The sequence below is a fragment of the Symphodus melops genome, assembly GCF_947650265.1.
Source record: "Symphodus melops genome assembly, chromosome: 12".
NCBI classification, from domain to species: domain Eukaryota; kingdom Metazoa; phylum Chordata; class Actinopteri; order Labriformes; family Labridae; genus Symphodus; species Symphodus melops.
In genome coordinates, this window is record NC_136702.1 from 10552765 (window position 1) to 10571271 (window position 18507).

Genomic DNA, 18507 nt, shown 5'->3' on the forward strand with positions numbered 1-18507 from the left:
AAAATATAACACACACTCGTGTGCAAATATTCATCAATGCTCTTTTATTATTAGTCTGTTGGAGCTTCATAGTCTGCCTCTCTGCAGGCACAACGAGTGAATCGTGTCCTCGGTTGACCCGAGGTCCCAAGCAGACAGGAAATGCTATCACATCTGCCGAGTCTGTCCGGACCATCACTCCTCCGAGGACAGTCACTTTAAGGACAGTCACTTTTCTAAATATATATTGGTGTGTGTCCTGTCATGCCTGCTGTCATCCTGATACCCAGCGCCTGCGCTAGTCCACTGCGGCTGACGTCACTCCCAGCATGGCGGTCAAGGTGACTCCGTCAATATTTCTTCACAGATATTAATTTTTTTAAAGCGGCTACGAGTTTACCACTGCTGGACACGACGGACAGCATGTCTGCGCGGACGCGTGGGTGTAAAGCTCGTGTCTTAAACGCAGCGCAGAGACCACCACTCTTTTAGTTCTGCATCTGTACAAATGCGCATCTCTGCCGGCCTCGCAGACCACTGTAATTTCTTTCCTCTGTTGCATGAGTCAATTCAGTGATAGTTCACTCGAAGTCGCTATTATTTCGTATAGAGCGGTTATTTCCACATGCATGGTGTCTTCATTGATTGTGGTCGTTCCGACTGCGTGTAATTCAAAGCTAAACATCCAGTGTGAACTTCAGTTTCATGATTTACTGTTTGAAATATGTCAGTTTGATAATCTGGACGAACTCTATTTTCAAAGCAAACTATGTGTCATAGGTGCAAGCAACAAAAAGAGCGGACCCCCATGACTTGAAGACTATTTTCTTAAAGGTAAGAAGAATGTCACTCATAAACATTTGTTGCCATAAACCAACATTGCAAAACAAAAGAACATACAGGAATGGTGTGTTACAAGTGCATGAACATCTGTCTGTTAGAATAAATAGTTTAATAAGGGTCACACAAACACTTTGACTAAATTTGGATCAGCTTCAGAGGAGCTACTCCCTTTAGTTTTGATTTAATGTGTTTGACATTTTAATCTTTAACCTGACATTGAAAATTGTCCTTAGCTCTGTTTGCTTTACCCTAAAACAAAAAAAAAAAATTAAAGCAAATCCTAGGCATTAGTGTGCAGGTTTGTTTACCCCTACAGGACTTGTTTGGAGTATAAACTTGTTTCCCAGGAAAAAGGCAGTCTGTCTGAGGTACAAGTCGCCTGAGGGTCCCTCCGCAGCTCTTGACTCTGCCATAAGAGAGCTGAGTAATTTGTAATGCATATTCAGGTGGAAGAGTTAATTACTGGAAGCTCATTCTGACTGCCTGTACTATTTGATTAAGAACTACTTGATGCCTACTGTGAGGGTGAATAGATACACAATCACGTGCTGGAGTAATGTAGCAATAAATTGCTTGGAATTAATATTTTCACTTAAAACATTAATTCAGCAGAGTGCATTGAATTGTCGCCTTGAAAACACTTGGCGTGGAGGTCTCCTCCAACACTCTCTTTCTATTTATCGCTTGCTTGCTGTACCCCAGCTTGGCTCAGATCCACAAGCGTGGCCTTTCTGTTGCCAGTTCATGTGGCGCTTGTGTTTCCTGAGCTATCTCTGTTCCAGATTGAAATCCAACCCGCCCTCTAAAAATGACCTTACGTTTAAAAGGCTAACATAGGTCTCAGGTTCGGTAGCGTGCTGCTGTGCCTCTGCATATTTTGCTTCAGTCAGGGGACACAAAGTGACATTACACTTAGAATAAACATTACACTTGCAAGTGTGATGATTATTGATCAAGTCTTTGGTTCCTCTTTTGATATACATTGTCTGTCAAGTAGCCCCCTGGAACAGCAGAACATATGTCTTTATACTTGAAATTGGAAGCTGAATACAGGGAACTATGGAGAAAAGAGAGTGAGGTAGACATGCATCAAACGGTCATGGCGTGCACTGCGTCCTTCAAGTTAAGAGCCTGATCTTTAAATGTTCCCCAGCTGGTTGTGTTTCTCTCTTATTGTGTTCATTTGTTCTATGCACACAGTGGAAGTATACCCTAACCCTACCAACTCCTGAAGGTGATCCATATTTGTTGACATCTGAGCTGTTGAACATTCATATTGTTAACCGTTCTTCTGTGTCTCCTCTGCAGTATGCCAGTGTGGTGGAGGATGGGGAGAATTACATGACCCCAAGAGACTTTGTGCAGAGTTACCTGGGTCTGCACTCACAGCCTCAGCATAATCCCAAAACTGTGGAGCTGATAGCTGGCGTGGCTGATACTACTAAAGATGGGTGAGTAACTAAAAACCATGACGCATACTAAATAGTTGTTTACATACACATACAGACAGTTGCTTTAATTATTATCACTGGTCTAACTGTTTATCAGTCCACTTTTGCTTTGTTCGCTAATCTAACTGTTCATAGTATTTCATCTCATTTTCTTACCTTTTTAATTCTTGTTTTTAAATGTTTGATTGTTTTATGTAGCATCACGGTCCTAGAGGACAAACATTTGATCTCATCTCTCTTTTGATTCGTCACAGAATTTCTGCCACAAATTATTTTGCAGTTTCTTAAATTTTAATTAAATATGAGTCATATCCTTGCGAGTAGCTCCTGTTTGCGCTTAATGACTCAAATATATTTTGCACATATTAAGACTTTTACACCAAGTAGTAATATTTTGTATATCGTACATTTTCTTTCCAGTTTTGAACTCATTAATTTAGATATCTCTAATAGTTACTGAAGCAGCGCAACAAGCAGACGGCAAAGTTAATTGTTTATGTTAGTGGTTGTTCAAAGTCTTTATCTCAGTTTTACACCTTGAGCTGATCAATTAAATGATCAATTAAATCAATTAAAAACAAGTGATAAGATACAATGAGCTGTAACTTTATGATTTGATTTGCATAATCAAATAACTTTGTTTAGGGTTTAAAGCAAAAAATAAGAGGTGCTCATCATAAATGAAGAATCAAAGAATGTCTTTTAAGTCTTTAGATTCATGTCCTGTCCTTCTTGTCCAAGCAGGATTAAATATTTAGTATCAAAGTTCATCTATTTAAAATAAAAGAGAGACATACATCATTTTGAACCCGTTTTAAAAAGTCTCAACGGTTCCCAAAACATGTCTTTGAAGGTTCTGCTCTGCTTTTGTAATTATCAGTGTCTTTAGTTTTCTCACTATAAGCTGTGAAGCAGTAGTGGATGTTGCATTGTGATGTTAAAATGTTGTTATTTAGTTAAAGTAGTTACATATTCATACAGGTATGCTCAGTTATCGCTCTTTCTTTTTTATCCAAACAGACTGATTTCTTTCCAGGAGTTTCTGGCCTTTGAGTCAGTTCTCTGTGCCCCTGATGCTCTGTTCATAGTCGCCTTTCAGCTGTTTGACAAGACCGGCACAGGGAACATCTCATTTGGTATGTACATGGTGAAAAATAATGTTATTACTCTGGTGTGAGAGTGTGTGTGTGCATGAGTGTGTGTGTGTGTGTGTTGGGGGAGGGGGGGGGGTAATACTTATACTTACTTATACTTACCCCCCCCCCCCCCCCCCCTTATAAACACTTACTTACTTATAAGTAAGTAAGTGTTGATATGTCGTGCAGGTCATAAGTACTTTTCTTACAAAATAATATCTAGGCAATGAGTGCAGAAATGTATTTTATTCTTATTTGTATGTATCACATATGCTAGTTTCTATTCCCAAAATCTCATCTCTGGACAGGAAGCGAGTTTTCTGAGACGCCACATTAAAACCAACAGATGCAGAGTCTTTCAAAGAAGCTTCTTCTGAGTTCTGTCTGTGCAATAGGCCTCGACAAAGAGGACTAAAATTGAGAGGGGTTCTTATACAGAGCATTTCCTGGATGGACTGAAAACCCTCAAAATGTAAAAAGAGTGAGGCTGTCAAAGAGCCTGTTCAGCTCCCTGATCCAAATGGACTCCTTCCCCTACTTTAACAAGACTCCCTACAAGTGAAATCAGGATATGTGATTGAGGTTATAGGTTTTTTTGTTTGTTTTTTTCCCACTCTTCCTTTTCTTATTACTCACTCATGTTTCCCTCTTCCAGAGGACGTGCGCGACATCTTCAGCCAGACCACAGTTCATCACCACATTCCCTTCAACTGGGACTGTGAGTTCATCAGGCTACACTTCGGCCATGAAAGAAGCAAGAACCTTAGCTACACAGAGTTCACTCAGTTTCTGCAGGTACACACTTTACATATACTAGCATCTTTTCTTGTTTTAAAGCAGACGAGCTGCAGGATAAAACTGTCACAGACCGATATTTAGAGCTCTTGTTGTTTGAAAAATACACTCCTTTGCTTTCCTGCGTAGGGGTCAAGGGTACGATTCTACATTTGATACCATTCCCAATGTCTCTCCCAAAATATAAGCCCATGGTTGCAACATAATGGCTCTTGCACACTGTCATTTGAAGGCATGATGTTTACACTCCTGTTACGCCTCTGGTGCAGTTTGTAACACACCGCTGCTGAATGGTGGGTCGAAGTTGTTGCCTCACTCCCTCAAGACAAAAAAATGGAACTTTCAAGCCAACTTAAATTAGTACGTTTTCAAATTAGTCATTTTTCTGTGTACCAAACCAAACAACTGCAAATTTGCATCTTTGACTTGTCCTAACAGTGAACTAGAGTAAATTAATTATTTATGAATAGTGCGAAGTTTCAAGTTTGATGGCACCACCGTGAGGTTGTGGGTGATAGTGTCATGGCACGATGAGGTCTGTCCTATCACAATGGCCAGCCTATTGTTTTGTTTTCTAGATTGCAAGATCATGATCACATCATCTTGAGAGAACAAGTGACGTAAACTCAAAGTAATGCGATCATTCAATACGGTATAATGTGAAAACCAGTTCTGTCCTGAGATGCACTACACTATGGGATAAAAAGTGAAGGTCTCCAGAAAAAAGAAAAAGAAAAAAAAAAGGAACCGATGTGTTATCAGAAACACGGAAAATGGAATAAATGAAAATGTATATGAAGTACGTCTTCTTTGAATTTCCCTCGGGATCAATAAAGTATCTATCTATCTATCTATCTATCTATCTTGGGCCTCCTTAGTTTGAAGAAAAAAGACTGGTATTATTTTTCACACCTGTAAAAAAAGCAAATAAGCATTATTCAAAAAACTCACATGTTGTCTGGAAACAGCAAATACTGATTAGACACATAGAAATGAAGATGTAGTATCTGCCTCCCAATTGTATGATGTGTATTCTCTTCCTTCTGCCGTAGATGGGATACCTCTGGTTGTACTGACTTTACCCAAACCAAGCGAGTCAAAGTACACCAGGACGGCCACCAGTTTAGCAAATGTTAGCATGGATACCTTTTTATTGTATAAGATCTAAGATCCAGTCATTTACTCAACAGGCAGCAGCATTTTTTTTCTTTCTCAAACATAAGTCAATTTCATAAAGTTCATCTTCGTTCTGTGGTAAAGCCTTTTCCTCCCTCTGAGAGACAAATGAAAATGACGTAAGGTGAACTACATGCTATGGATGATCTCTTAAGATAATGGAGCTGTGGTGTGGAGCTGCATTTTAAGTGTTTGTTTCTTGTGGCTTGTGTGGTAAACCAGTTTGCCATTAAGTCACTTAAAGTTGTTGTTGTGTGTTACATGACTTCATTGCCTTTGTTTAGCATGAGTCTCGCTGAGACCTGTGTGCTGTGAGGAGCAGCAGCAGCACAGGCAGGGAGGGACAGGTAGGTCTCAGGCAGAAGCTGGGTGGTCCAAGAGTTAGACAGAATGTCATGCAGTGTGGGACACCTCAGAGAAGTGTGTGGTTTATTAACCAGACTGAGGCTTCCCACCACTACACTTAAGTATCTTGTGGGTGCATTATTTCATTACATCTATCATTATTTTTGTGTTGTGTCTCTTTCATGTCCATGCACAGCTCAGCTCTGTTAACTGAGTAGTACTTAACATACAAAAAAAAGCCGAGTTTCTTTTGGCTCTGCCACCTTGTGGTTGTTGCAGATTTGAAACTTTGAAACTGTGAAGACTTGGTGGAGCATTTGTAGTAGGCATCAAAAGTTTAATGTGACACGAGTTCTCAACAAGAAGATCTGCAAACATTGTAAGAAACAATCTTCTGCAACAATCCGCTGATTAGGTTATCAGGAGCAGAGTGTAAAGACGATGTAACAGCAGAATATCGTGTTGATTTGTCTCTGATCTTCTCGTTATGTACCATGAGCTTTGACAGCAGATGCTGACCCGGGGTCAACCTCTTGCTGCATCCACATCTGATTGCATGGTTGTCATATTGAATCATCATCCTGCAGACACACCTGCCGGCTCTCTCACCAACCGCTCAGCTCTACTCCGGGATCAGACCTCGTCGGTGCATGGTTTTCATTTGTCTCGGGAGGGACGGTTATGATTACAAGAGCCGGTGTCTGACACTGTCACATCCGATGACTTTCACATCTGTCCACCATTGACATTATTATACTTTTACCTTCCTGAGTTACCTTGTAACGCAATGCTCCTCATCACAGGAACACGTTCTTTGTGCCCTTTTGTCAGCCACAGCTTGACCTCCTGTTTTTATGTGTTGCTGCAGGAGCTGCAGTTGGAGCATGCCCGCCAGGCGTTTGCCCAAAAGGACAAGAAAAAAAGTGGCACCATCACCGCCTTGGACTTTAGCGACATCATGGCCACCATCAGACACCACATGCTGACTCCGTTTGTAGAGGAGAACCTGGTTTCAGTACGTCGGGAGAAAAGCTTGACAATTTTGAACACAGAACAATCAAGTGAAAATGTTCAATTTGACTTTACAGAATATGGAACAAGTTTCAGCTCCTTGTTTCGCTGTTTTAACGGCAAACACAGAGAGCAAGCACCTTTTTGGTGAACGGCTTTAGCAATAAGAGATATGATTAGAGCTGATGGTGACTGAAAAGGAAGCTTTAAGAAAGGGAAAATGTAACTATAAATAAACGATTATGCCACTTTGCTGCACCCAGAAATATCCTTTTAAGAAAGAAAACAATAAGGTCCAGTAAGTTTACAATTAGCTTGAACCTTCATGATGGAGATTTTATACTTTGAGCCTTGTACTCTTTTCGTAAATTTTTTTTTGAATTTATTTAACCTTTATTTATCCAGGAAAAATCCCATTGAGATTAAAAACCTCTTTTTCAAGGGAGTCCTGGCCAAGAGGCAGCAAACATTACACAGTCAGACTCACAACATACAGACAATTAACAGAAATTAAAAACATGGAGGATGTAAGAAATTCAAGATCCAGATGAAGTCTTGCTGTTTAGAAGCATTAACAGACGTTTATTCTTTCCCCAGGCTGCAGGAGGAGGCACCTCCCACATGGTGAGCTTCTCCTACTTTAACGCCTTCAATGCTCTCCTTAACAACATGGAGCTCGTCCGCAAGGTTTACAGCACCCTTGTCGGAGCGCACAGAGACACACTTGTTACCAAAGGTACACCTCAAACCCTTACATTGACATTGCTAAAATTAACCATGCGTGGGTTTGATATGTGATTTCTTATATGCTATTATGTTTGAACTTTTTTTGACAGAGTGGTTGACAGGGGACATTTACTGTAGCACCGAATTACCAAGGTTAATTAACATTTTGAATCCGGTAAATCTTTTACACTTCGGTCTTTGGAACCCAAGTTTTCTTCAGATTGTGTTTTCCATCGTGATTCAAGGTGTTGACCATTCGTCTTCTTTCATCCTGTGGTTGTACTCCTGCTAAAAAAGCCTCACAAACAGTATGTGAAAATAATTCTTGTCATATGTACAGCCAAACACATCAGATGTTAAAGCAAACCCTCACATGTCAGCCGTCTGTCACAGAAAAGTATATCATTGCAGCACTTGAGATCAGAGAGACCTGCATGAGACCGAAGGTGGCAATGCTCAGACCTGACAGGAAGGTCTTTGTATAGGAAGTGAATAACGAACTCTTTTTACCTCCCTCAACAACTACCATTATGTTTCCTTTGAGAAAGACCACCTGATGGTAATGGAGCTTCTCAGCAGGCAGCAGCAAAGAAGTGAATATAGAGAACATTAAAAAGAGTGAAGCAGGGTGCTGCTGGGAGATTGCATGCTCAGTTTAGTGTTCTCCTGGGTGAGGAGACAAAGCACGTATGGACCTGATTTAAGGGTTTTTACATTTTTCTTTTCACAATAACAACAAAGTAAACACAAAAAAACAGCATTTTCAAATTCTATTTAGCAGTAAATACCAGACTGACTAACTCCTTTAGCTTCCTGTTTAAATTCAGTCTAAAGGATTCTTGAAGGACTTTTTTTTTAATGTGTTGACGTCTTTGTTGCTTTGTAGAGGAGTTTATTCTAGCTGCAAATAGGTTTGGACAAATCACTCCAATGGAGATTGACATCCTGTACCAGCTCGTCGGCCTCCACTCTCACTCCGGGTAAGACTCTAAATGAATCTGGAGTTTGTTTGTTTTTTTTATCTCTCAACATACTGATTTATGTTCTGTCTCTTGCTTCATTTGTGGATCATGTAAAGAGGCCAATAAGTTGCCACAAATAGTGTGTCAGTTATTTTTTGTAGACCATAGTACATTGCAAAAGAAGTTTTTCAACATTTTCAGCGATATATAGGTAAAGATTATAATAACATTAGATAAAAATATGTAAAAAATAAAAAAAGGAGAAAACATTTTAATGTCAATTGACTTTGTTGTGGTTTTATTTCTTAAAATGTCCATGCTGTATCTGATTGTTAGTCGTGAAAAATGATAGTTAATATCTGCTTTATAATAAAAATAATTAGTGAGATACCAGGATTGAGAGGTGTGTCAGTGAAAATATGTGAAAGGTGAACATGAATAAGGAGATAAACGAAATCAACCTTGACAGAAAGACATCAAAGGTTTACTTGGTCTACACTTTTGTCCATGCAGGCATCCATAGAAGTGCTACAATCCTCTGAAGTGCATTCAAAACATTCAAAAAGAAGATACATGTGCCTTAATTACAGAATAAGTGCTCAGTGACAAAACCCCTCGTCAACCCCAAATATGCCCCTGTGCCCTACTGACAAGTTACATAACCTACCCTAGCCGGCGGGGAGTTTTTCAGAAACAAAACAAAACAAAACATTTAGTAACCAAACACTTTCATTGACTTTTTGGGCCACAGGGCACTCATCTAGCTTTGTTTTTCTCTTGTTTATATAAGCTTAAATGAAACTTACAGTAACTTAGAGTTATATGCCAGTAAAAAGTCGGTGGAAAAACTTACATCACTGGCTGTTGCTCGCATTAGATGCAGGGCACTTTGCTTTTTCCTGGCCTAAATCCCTCCCTCCCCTACTGTTGTGCATTAAGGCGGCTGAACCACACAGACATCGAGAGGATAGCCCCGCTGGAGGAAGGAGCCATGCCATGCCAGCATGCAGAGGCCCAGAGACAGGTAGCCTGATGACTCCTCTAATACACCTCACATCCTCATGCCTTTTATCAAAGCCTTCTCTTCTCTCTCTGCTTCCTGCTCAGACAGGCGTCGAAAAAGGCGAAATGTTCAGCCACGGAATTAGACGAGTGCCCCTGTTTTTCTTCCCTTGTGAAGTGCATTACTTAAACCCTCAGATAAAAGTACACCAATTATACTTATAGAGGAGGAATGGATTGTTGCGTCTTTCCCCTTTATGAAAGGCTTTCCCCCAATTTATTCACTAGAGCTGCACATACACATCGGCTGCAATCACACATCTGAGAAGCTAATAAGAGGCTTTTATCAGTGTGGGGCTTGAGGAGTTGTAGGAGCCTTTAGCAAAGTCTGCTAATGGCGGGAGGGGGGATGGAGTCAAGGTGGATGCGGGAGAACAAAATAGTTCCTGCCTGCGTCCGCCGGATGACTCGTCTCTGTATCAGGCTGTGGTCAGAGCTTTCAGGCCACTCATGCTCTTGGGATTCATGCTCAGAGGTCTGGAATTTGATTCCTTGCAGGGTGGGGGTTGGGGGGGGGGGGGGGTATACTCAGACCTGCCCTTTAGTGGAAGTGGGCTAATTGTTTAAACCCTTTCATCACGACCTCGATCTTGTTAGCATGCAAACCCGAGGTGGAAGCATCTGGGATAAGGAAAAGACTGATCTGCCCTCCTCCTTCTCTGGTCTGGGAGAAGTTACTCAACCTGCACACACACAAACAGCACACACACACACACACACACACACACACACACACACACACACACACACACACACACACACACACACACACACACACACACACACACACACACACACACACACACACACACACACACACACACACACACACACACACACACACTTTAAAAGTCGCACTCAGACTGTGATATTCATGTTGATACTTATCTCTACATGGAAAAGGCTTGTGGGGCTAATCTTTTCTCCTACATCACAGTGAAAACAAAGTGGCTGTGCTTTCAACATCAAACACCGCACCAGAGATCCAGCAGATAGTTATACTCTGTTGTAAAAATAAAAGAGGACCTTTATTTTGAAGGCTCCAACATGCAACGTATGTAGAAAACTCAGCTATGAGTTCACACAGTCATATATCCATAGCGGTTCCGTCTGTGACATTTAATACAGGCTGATAAATCCCATTTCGACATTCCAACTCCTTCCTCTATAGCATTATTCTTTCCACAATGTATCTGGTTCGCTATAGTTTAATAGCCAGCCGATTCATGCCTAGTGTTCTGATCCCCCTCCTTGTCTTTCCACAGATTCATTTGACCACCGGTGTCTTTTTCTCCTCCACAGCACGCTCCCGAAATGTCTCGTCCTATCTGGCTCCAGGCTGCAGAGTCTGCCTACAGGTTTGGTCTGGGCGCAATCGCTGGAGGTGAGTGACATGTCTGCAGCGGAGCCCCCGGGCCCGCACTGAAGGGTAACCTTAGCCAGTCAGACTGGCGCACTGCTGAGGGCCCCGGGGCCGGCCATTGTGCTATGGGAGAGTAGAGGTTGTGATGTGAGGCCCCGGCATTGTGCTGCTGTGCCACCAGTGGCTCCAGGCTGTCGTTGGAGTCGGAGCTCTGGAATGACACAAATCTTCCGGAACCGCAATCTCTGGAATTTCCATCTAATTACAGCGAAAGGAACTGATACAAGGAAGCTCTGACATAACCAGCCGTCGAATAGGGACACACTCTCACCCTGCATGTGTGTTAGTGTGTGTGTGTGTGTGTGTGTGTGCTTTTCCCGATACATACAAAGTCATTTCACCCAGGGTCAGTAAACCACATGTATAACATGAGTCTTCATCCTGAAACCACGATGACTCAGGTGCGATAACAAGCTGTTTCTCACCCTGCTGACGGAGCAGTCTGTGTGTTTCAATGAGCCTTCATTACAGCGGGCTTTTTTCCCCCAAGACATTTCAGAGTCAATCTGGGAACAAGTTCAGTGCTTAACTAAAACTTTACAGTTCCCTCAGAGTTACCACACGTCCTACTCAACAACAACTTCATGCCAGTTTTTCTGTGATCTTTAAACAACACTATCTTAATTAATAAACACAGCATCAATCGAACATTTAAACTACTATTTCCTTCCTTTCCTTAACAGAGTCCTTTTTGTATAATTTAGCTTTAGAAATTAATTTTCTAGTTCTGGAGTGTAAGACCTGGGGTTATTCTTTTAGTCTTATAGTATCTTGTTGGTAACATAAGGTTTTGGACTCTTTTAAAATGAAAAAGAATAATAATTCAAAGACACCATTGTTACTTTTTGAAGTAATGATTAAACAACGAGTCTGTACTAGATGTTGATTTTTATCACCATACAGAAGAACAGTTATTTCATGTGAACAAACAAAGCTTTCTCACTCAGCTTGTGTACATTTGACCTGAAATGGAGGCCTGGCTGTTACACCTATGCTCCTATTCTGATTCAGTCTGATGAAGCCCATTTAGCTGCGAAAACACAGGTATTGTGTAAAGCATGGAGAACAGCAGATAGACTATAGATTGACTGTTAGCCATAACTTAAACTCCCTCATATACAGTATATATTTAAATAATCACACCTTACATTGTAATCCCAATATTTGAACTGTGTTATGAAACATCACATATTCTTATATTGCTCAGGCCTAATCTGTCAGAAATGACTTGCATGTTTATCCTCAGCTCTTATAATGTGTCTAAAGGGATTATAATGATTCATTTGTACTACGTTATTGATAACATGTTGCTGGGATAGTATAATTGACCAAGAAGTATTTTAAGTAGAGATTCCAAACATAGGTTTTCAACAAGTGACAAATGTTTGTGTTTTGCAGCCACTGGTGCGACGGCTGTTTACCCCATTGACCTGGTGAAGACACGCATGCAGAACCAGCGCTCCACAGGCTCCTTTGTAGGCGAGCTGATGTACAAGAGCAGCTTTGACTGCGCGAAGAAAGTGCTGCGTTACGAAGGCTTCTTCGGATTCTACAGAGGTAACACTTTGCAGATTTGCAGCTCGCAGGAGGACTGGAGTCTGTGTGCCGGCATGCATGTGGGTATCGTGCAAAACAAACCATCTGATGGGAAAGCATTAGGATTTGTCAGCGGGCTGATATCAGCAGCATGGCTTGCTAATTGATACCAGAAACCTTTGCCCTCCCTGTTCAGCGCTGAATAAAGCAGCACCCAGGGGTCGCGTTTTTATTATCTCAACTCCTGGGAGAGCTCTGTGAGGAAAATGACCAGCAGATTCATGTAGTAGCAGCAGTGTCTGATCTGGCTCTGCGCAGAGGGTGATAATGGTGCTGATGGCTTGTGATATACAACACGTCTACCCTCAGGCTGTTCACATGAAGGGAGTCAAGACTGCCATCTACTGCTGCAGCTCTCTGCTTCTCTGATCTGCCTTCTCTCCTGCACATGATAAGAGGCTGATTGACTTAGAGACATACACGCTCGGCTGTTTTCTTGGCCGCATACCAGCAGCAGTCGCTCAGCAGCTCCTTCAGAAGTTTATCTGGCTCGATGAAGGACGGGCGGTGAAATAATATGGCGGTTATCGCCACTGTAGCACCCAGCACCACCCCCACCTTTTTCGGTGACCACACAGCTCCTCTCTGTTCCCCACCAACAGTAGATCAGGGCCTCAACAATGCTGATTCAAAACACAACCAGCAGTGTCATATTTTTGGACTCTTTTGTTCAGTTTCAGTGGGACCTTTGTGTGTTTTGGTGCATCAGACGTATCAGCCACATCAGTAAATATTTATGGTTTTGTTTTACGCTGGTAAGAACCCTGCAGCTTACATTGTCCCGGCTGTCAGTTCATGTATTCATTCGGCGAAGATAAAAAAAATGTGCATTCATTTCAAGCCAGACTTTGTCTCTCAGTCTGTCAGGTATTCTAATGCTATCTATGAATAATATTTTGCAGGTCTCCTCCCGCAGCTCATCGGCGTTGCCCCGGAGAAAGCTATCAAACTCACGGCAAGTCATTCCACTGTGTCGCTAAGTGTTCAGAAAGTTGCTCAGATTGATTCACTGTGGGTGAAAACATGTACGGGGCGCAGGAGAAACGCATTCCTCGCAATCAAGATGCGACTGCAAACCACAAGTTAACATTAATGCCCTGCTATCAGGATTGGGATTGCGACTCATCTGCTTTTTGTCTCCTTTTGTGCCCCTCTTTCTTTCTTTCTTTCTTTTTTTTTTAGATGAATGATTTTGTCAGAGACAAGTTCACCACACAAGATGGTACCATCCCTCTGCCTGCAGAGATTCTCGCTGGTGGATGTGTAAGCAGCACTCGAGAGATATTTTATTTTCAGCCTGTAAATGAACTCAAAACCTCAAAAAGGAACACCTAATTTAAAGTTATGAATATGGGTAAATGCCGCTTGAGAGTAAATATTTTACTTATGTTTATAAGCAGCTCGAGTAATGCTTGAGTTTTTTTATTTTTAATTTCAATAAGTTGGACAGAAATAAAGTACATTCATGCATTGTTGTTGTAAGGTAAACTTTGCAAACCTGTTCCCCCCTCACAAAGTTAGATTTTCTATTTACTGTATGACATAAATGTTCAAATGCCTGAAGTTCGAGACAGATATTCTTGTCAGCAATAAATGCAATGACTGTGGCAAAGATCAAGTCATTTAAGCAGATTGACTTGAAGAAGCACATTACAACAATTATCAACTTTAGCTCAATATTTGATGTGAAATCTTATTCAGCACAGTCCTTAAACTCTCCGTGTGGTAAACTTATCGTGGGAAAAAAAAAACTTGAATAGCATGACGTTTTGAATACTCGTACCTCACATTTGTTGTTTTTGAGTTCATGAAATGTGTTACATTTTACAATTCCTTAACTGCACAAAAGACTTTAACGATTTCTGTGTATGGTGAGGGTTAACCTATGAGTTTTTAAACTACAAATCAGACTAGCCTGACTCAGCAGGATTAAACTAACTTGTTGTGTTTTGTCTGAAGACTCGCTGTAGAAGTATTTTTCGCTTTAGTGTCTTTAAAGGTCCAGTGAGAAACTTGATTTTGTGTTCATTACGGCGCCCCCTGTGGACAAATTGTAAAATACTAAAACATCTTACAAGAGCAGAGATCAAGTTAAGATGCAATTCCTTCACTCTGGCTCTCTTCTGGCTGTGCTGAAGTGTAACAGCAGGCCTTGCAGCAGAGCCTGCAGGTTGCTCACAGAGGAGCTGGGTCTGCAGGGTCAGGACCCCTGTCAGGGTATAATTGTAGGAAGAGGCCCTGGAGGGTCCTGGGTTTGACTCAGTGTGATTGAGTTTGACAACGCAGTACACACCCGAGGCATGGCCGCAGTGCACGTCTGCACACGGGACCACGGGGATGTTTGAAATACATATGTTCAACACCTAAGAGTACATCCCGTATTTGACCTGCTTCTATCCATACATGTGTTAATATGATTCAGGGAAAAAAAATCCTGCCTTTATTTCAGTGAAGTCAGAGTCTGGTTAAACTGACAGCTTGTTAAATGATGCCGTCATTAGAGTGGAGAAGAAGATAAAAGAGAGGGAGTGCATCAATCTTCAGAGCGGCGGATATTCCCCCTCCACTTTGAAAATGACTAAATGTGCTGGAGCTTTTTTTAGCCCTTTGCTCAGATGTTTACAGATAAGACCCCTGCCCTGAATGTCCCCAGCAGCCATCGTGGGGCCTGATTTGATTTGGGGGCGGGTGATAAATGTGCCTGAGTCAGAGGGTGCCAAGACTTCAGGGCATTGCCTGTCCGTACCCTGAGCCGTCCGGGTGATTCAGCGCTCTCCCCTGGGAACGGGGGTGAATTGGGGAAGTGTGCGGCACAAGGCCAGGCTGTGCCGCTCACCCTGCCACAGGAGGTGCCTCGGGGGGGAGGCGAGAGGGCACAGGGTCGCTGCCAGGGTCAGAGATTCCCGACCATGAGCCGGGGCTTCTCCTCACCCGACGCCTGATCTGTTCTGACCTCAGTTATTCTTCTATCAATGCCTCCTCTATCAAGGCCGCCTTGTTACCAGATACAATCAGATCAGGAGAAAAAAGTCTTTTGTGCTAAAGTTTACAGAGATAATTTAAAAAGTCCTACTTGAGAGAAATGCTTACACATCATGACATCATCACCCAAAGTTCACCTCTCAATCTAAGAAACTTACATCTGTGCGTTGAAAAACACTCATCAGCGTCTTCTTGTCTCTGGTGCTTCCTGCAGGCTGGAGGTTCCCAGGTGATTTTCACCAATCCTCTGGAGATTGTTAAGATCCGTCTGCAGGTGGCTGGAGAGATCACCACAGGCCCCCGGGTCAGTGCCCTGAATGTTGTGAGAGACCTGGGCTTCTTTGGCCTCTACAAGGTAGGTCAGCACCTCTGCAGCTCCATGACGTCTGCAGCAGCAACCTCTGCTCACTGTCATACAAGGGCATTGAGAATTCTCGTACGCTCCTCAGAGACAACACAAAAAAAACAGACGGTTCACTTTGGTGTCTTGTAACAAGAAAGACAAAAGAAGTTTGGAAAAAGACATTTTCATTGTTGATGAATCTAAATTAAGCAGTCATTGCAATTCATTAATAATTCAGTACAATATCAGTAAACACCAAGTCCCTCAACTAGTTTTGCTTAATTTGATCCTCAGAACCAGAACTTAAGTGACCCTGTGCAGGTTTTATGTTTTCAATTTATATTTTCTTACTTATTGTTTTGTTTTTTAAATAGTTTGGATGATGTTTATTTTAGACATATTAACAGGAATTTTAACAAGACCAATATGTCAGTCTTTCAGATTTGCAGAGGAACAGGAATATATCTGGATACATTTACAGAATTACAAAAATGATTCAGCATGCAAATATCATGTAAGATTTCCATGAACTGGAAAGGCAGTATTTAGCATACTTTTGGCCTGCCTCTAAACATTTGTGAAAAACAGAAGCACGTACACGAGTACAAATACTAAATGCTTAGACTCAAATAAAATCATGCGTCGGCAGGAACTTGTTTCTGTAACAACAAACTGTTTTTTAAATCAAATTATTGTTGCTGCCAAAAAACAGTCAATTTAACAAAGATTAGATTAAAGTACAATACTTCCCTTATGAGTTTAGTTTAGTTTCCACTTCTGTATATGTGTGTAAGTTTTGTTCCTGGTGTTCTTTTGGGGTGATGAAATACTGCCGTATGAGTACACAGACATAATGAAGATCAGAAGAGGACATTCTTCTCTGACTGTTTACAGCAACAGTGTTAAACATGTGACGTAGTCATGGCCAACATCCGACAGTGAATTAGTGAAGCATTAAGCTCTGCTACTGCTCCTTTCCAGATCCTTGTGGCTTTACTTGGAGCTCCACTCGTGTGTTCAAACTCCATATTTTAATGAGGAGCAGACAGTTTGTGGCTTGTTTAAAAAAAGAAAAGAAAAAAAAGGAAAACCCTCAATTCTCTTGGCAGAAGAGACATGCACATCAGGATCCATGGCAATCCTGTGTGTGATGGATCTGTCTTTAAGCTTCAGGTCTGCCTGGGGCTCTTTGGCTTCATCATCAACACTGAAGCCCCCCTGTAGGTTTAACAAAGCAGCTCAGTGGTCAATTAATCTCATCTGCACACAATGTTTATATATGTATTCTTTTTCTTAAAGGGAGCCAAAGCTTGCTTCCTGCGTGACATCCCCTTCTCCGCTATCTACTTCCCTGTTTATGCCCACACCAAAACTAAACTGGCTGATGAGGACGGAGGGCTGGGGCCCCTGCAGCTGCTCACAGCTGGAGCTATAGCAGGTAAGAAACAACAGCAAAGTTCAGCTGCCTCTGTTCTTTTTAATAGAGGGATGCTTTTCTGCTGCAAAAATTTCCGAAAATACAAGATATGAAGTTTAGGTTCCTCTGTTTGTCCTTTGAATCTTTAAAAACACCGGCTGTGTACTTATTTGCAATGCATTTTATTTTATTTCATACTGTACAGCTTCACCCATTTTAAGCCCTGCATGATGCTGCAGCTAGGAAGTTAGAACTGTCTGTGCTTCATTGCGTCCGTTGGGAATCCTAAGGTATCCCGGCGGCTTCCCTGGTGACCCCTGCTGATGTCATCAAGACCAGGCTCCAGGTGGCCGCCCGGGCAGGCCAGACGACGTACAGCGGAGTCATCGACTGCTTCAGGAAGATCCTTAAGGAGGAAGGTTTCAAGGCGTTTTGGAAGGGTACAGGAGGTAAATACAAAAACACGCAATCAGTAGTTCTATAAGTCCTTTCATGGCTTTTACTTGATCCCGTATTGTAAATTGCAAACTGTCCTCTGTCAGCTCGCGTTTTCAGATCTTCGCCACAGTTCGGTGTAACCCTTGTGACCTATGAGCTGTTGCAGAGATGGTTGTACATAGACTTCGGAGGACAGTGAGTACTTTACACCTTTACAAATCTAAATACTTTCAGATAGTGTAAGAAGTGCCTTCAACCTCCAATCCGTCTCTTTTCATCAGTCGTCCCGCAGGCTCGGAGCCCACTGCCAAATCAACCCCCGAGGACCTTTCTTCTGTGACTGCAGACCACGTCGGTGGCTACCGCCTGGCTGCTGCCACCTTCGCCGGTGTGGAGAGGAAGTTTGGTCTGCACCTGCCAAAGTTCAAGCCTTCCAGCGAGGTTCCAGTCAAACCAGCGGAATCCGCAGAGAAGCCACAGCCTTTATAAAACGTCTGCTGTCTGTGCCTGAGAGGGCTGCATGCTGCTACAGTCATGTTTCCTTCAATCATGTTAAACTGAACCAAGTACAAATCAAAGCCTTCGAGCGTTTGTCTTACTCTGAATGCTGCATGAGTCTGGCTTTCTTGTGTTTTTTTTTTTTTTTTCTTTGCACAACTTTATTGTACATATTGTACTTCTCTATAGAGGGACACTATGGCCTTACAAAAGGATTGTTACCGCTTCTTCTGCTGTGTGATGGCTTTTTCTGGTGTGCATGTGTCAGTGAAACTTCAAAGACACGAGGATGTACAGATGTTTTCAGGAGTGTTCATTTTGAAA

At 42.0% G+C, this 18507-nt stretch overlaps 1 protein-coding gene across 2 annotated transcripts; it reads left to right on the top strand.

The window, feature by feature from the left end:
- Positions 1–123: 123 nt before the first annotated feature.
- LOC306832528 (electrogenic aspartate/glutamate antiporter SLC25A12, mitochondrial-like) lies at positions 124–18410 on the top strand. Of its 2 annotated transcripts, none has more exons than XM_079357281.1 (18): positions 124–320; positions 760–813; positions 2131–2273; positions 3294–3409; positions 4065–4204; positions 6594–6740; positions 7334–7472; positions 8349–8442; positions 9364–9448; positions 10789–10870; positions 12308–12466; positions 13408–13460; positions 13688–13768; positions 15702–15842; positions 17130–17268; positions 17538–17696; positions 17790–17880; positions 17967–18410. In XM_079357281.1, the coding sequence occupies exons 1-18, from the start codon at positions 309–311 to the stop codon at positions 18172–18174; spliced, it is 2043 nt and encodes a 680-aa protein (XP_079213407.1). In that variant the 5' UTR covers positions 124–308; the 3' UTR covers positions 18175–18410. The 2 variants fall into 2 exon arrangements, with proteins under 2 accessions (XP_079213407.1, XP_079213408.1); XM_079357282.1 differs by lacking the exon at positions 124–320 and adding an exon at positions 347–518.
- Positions 18411–18507: the final 97 nt, after the last annotated feature.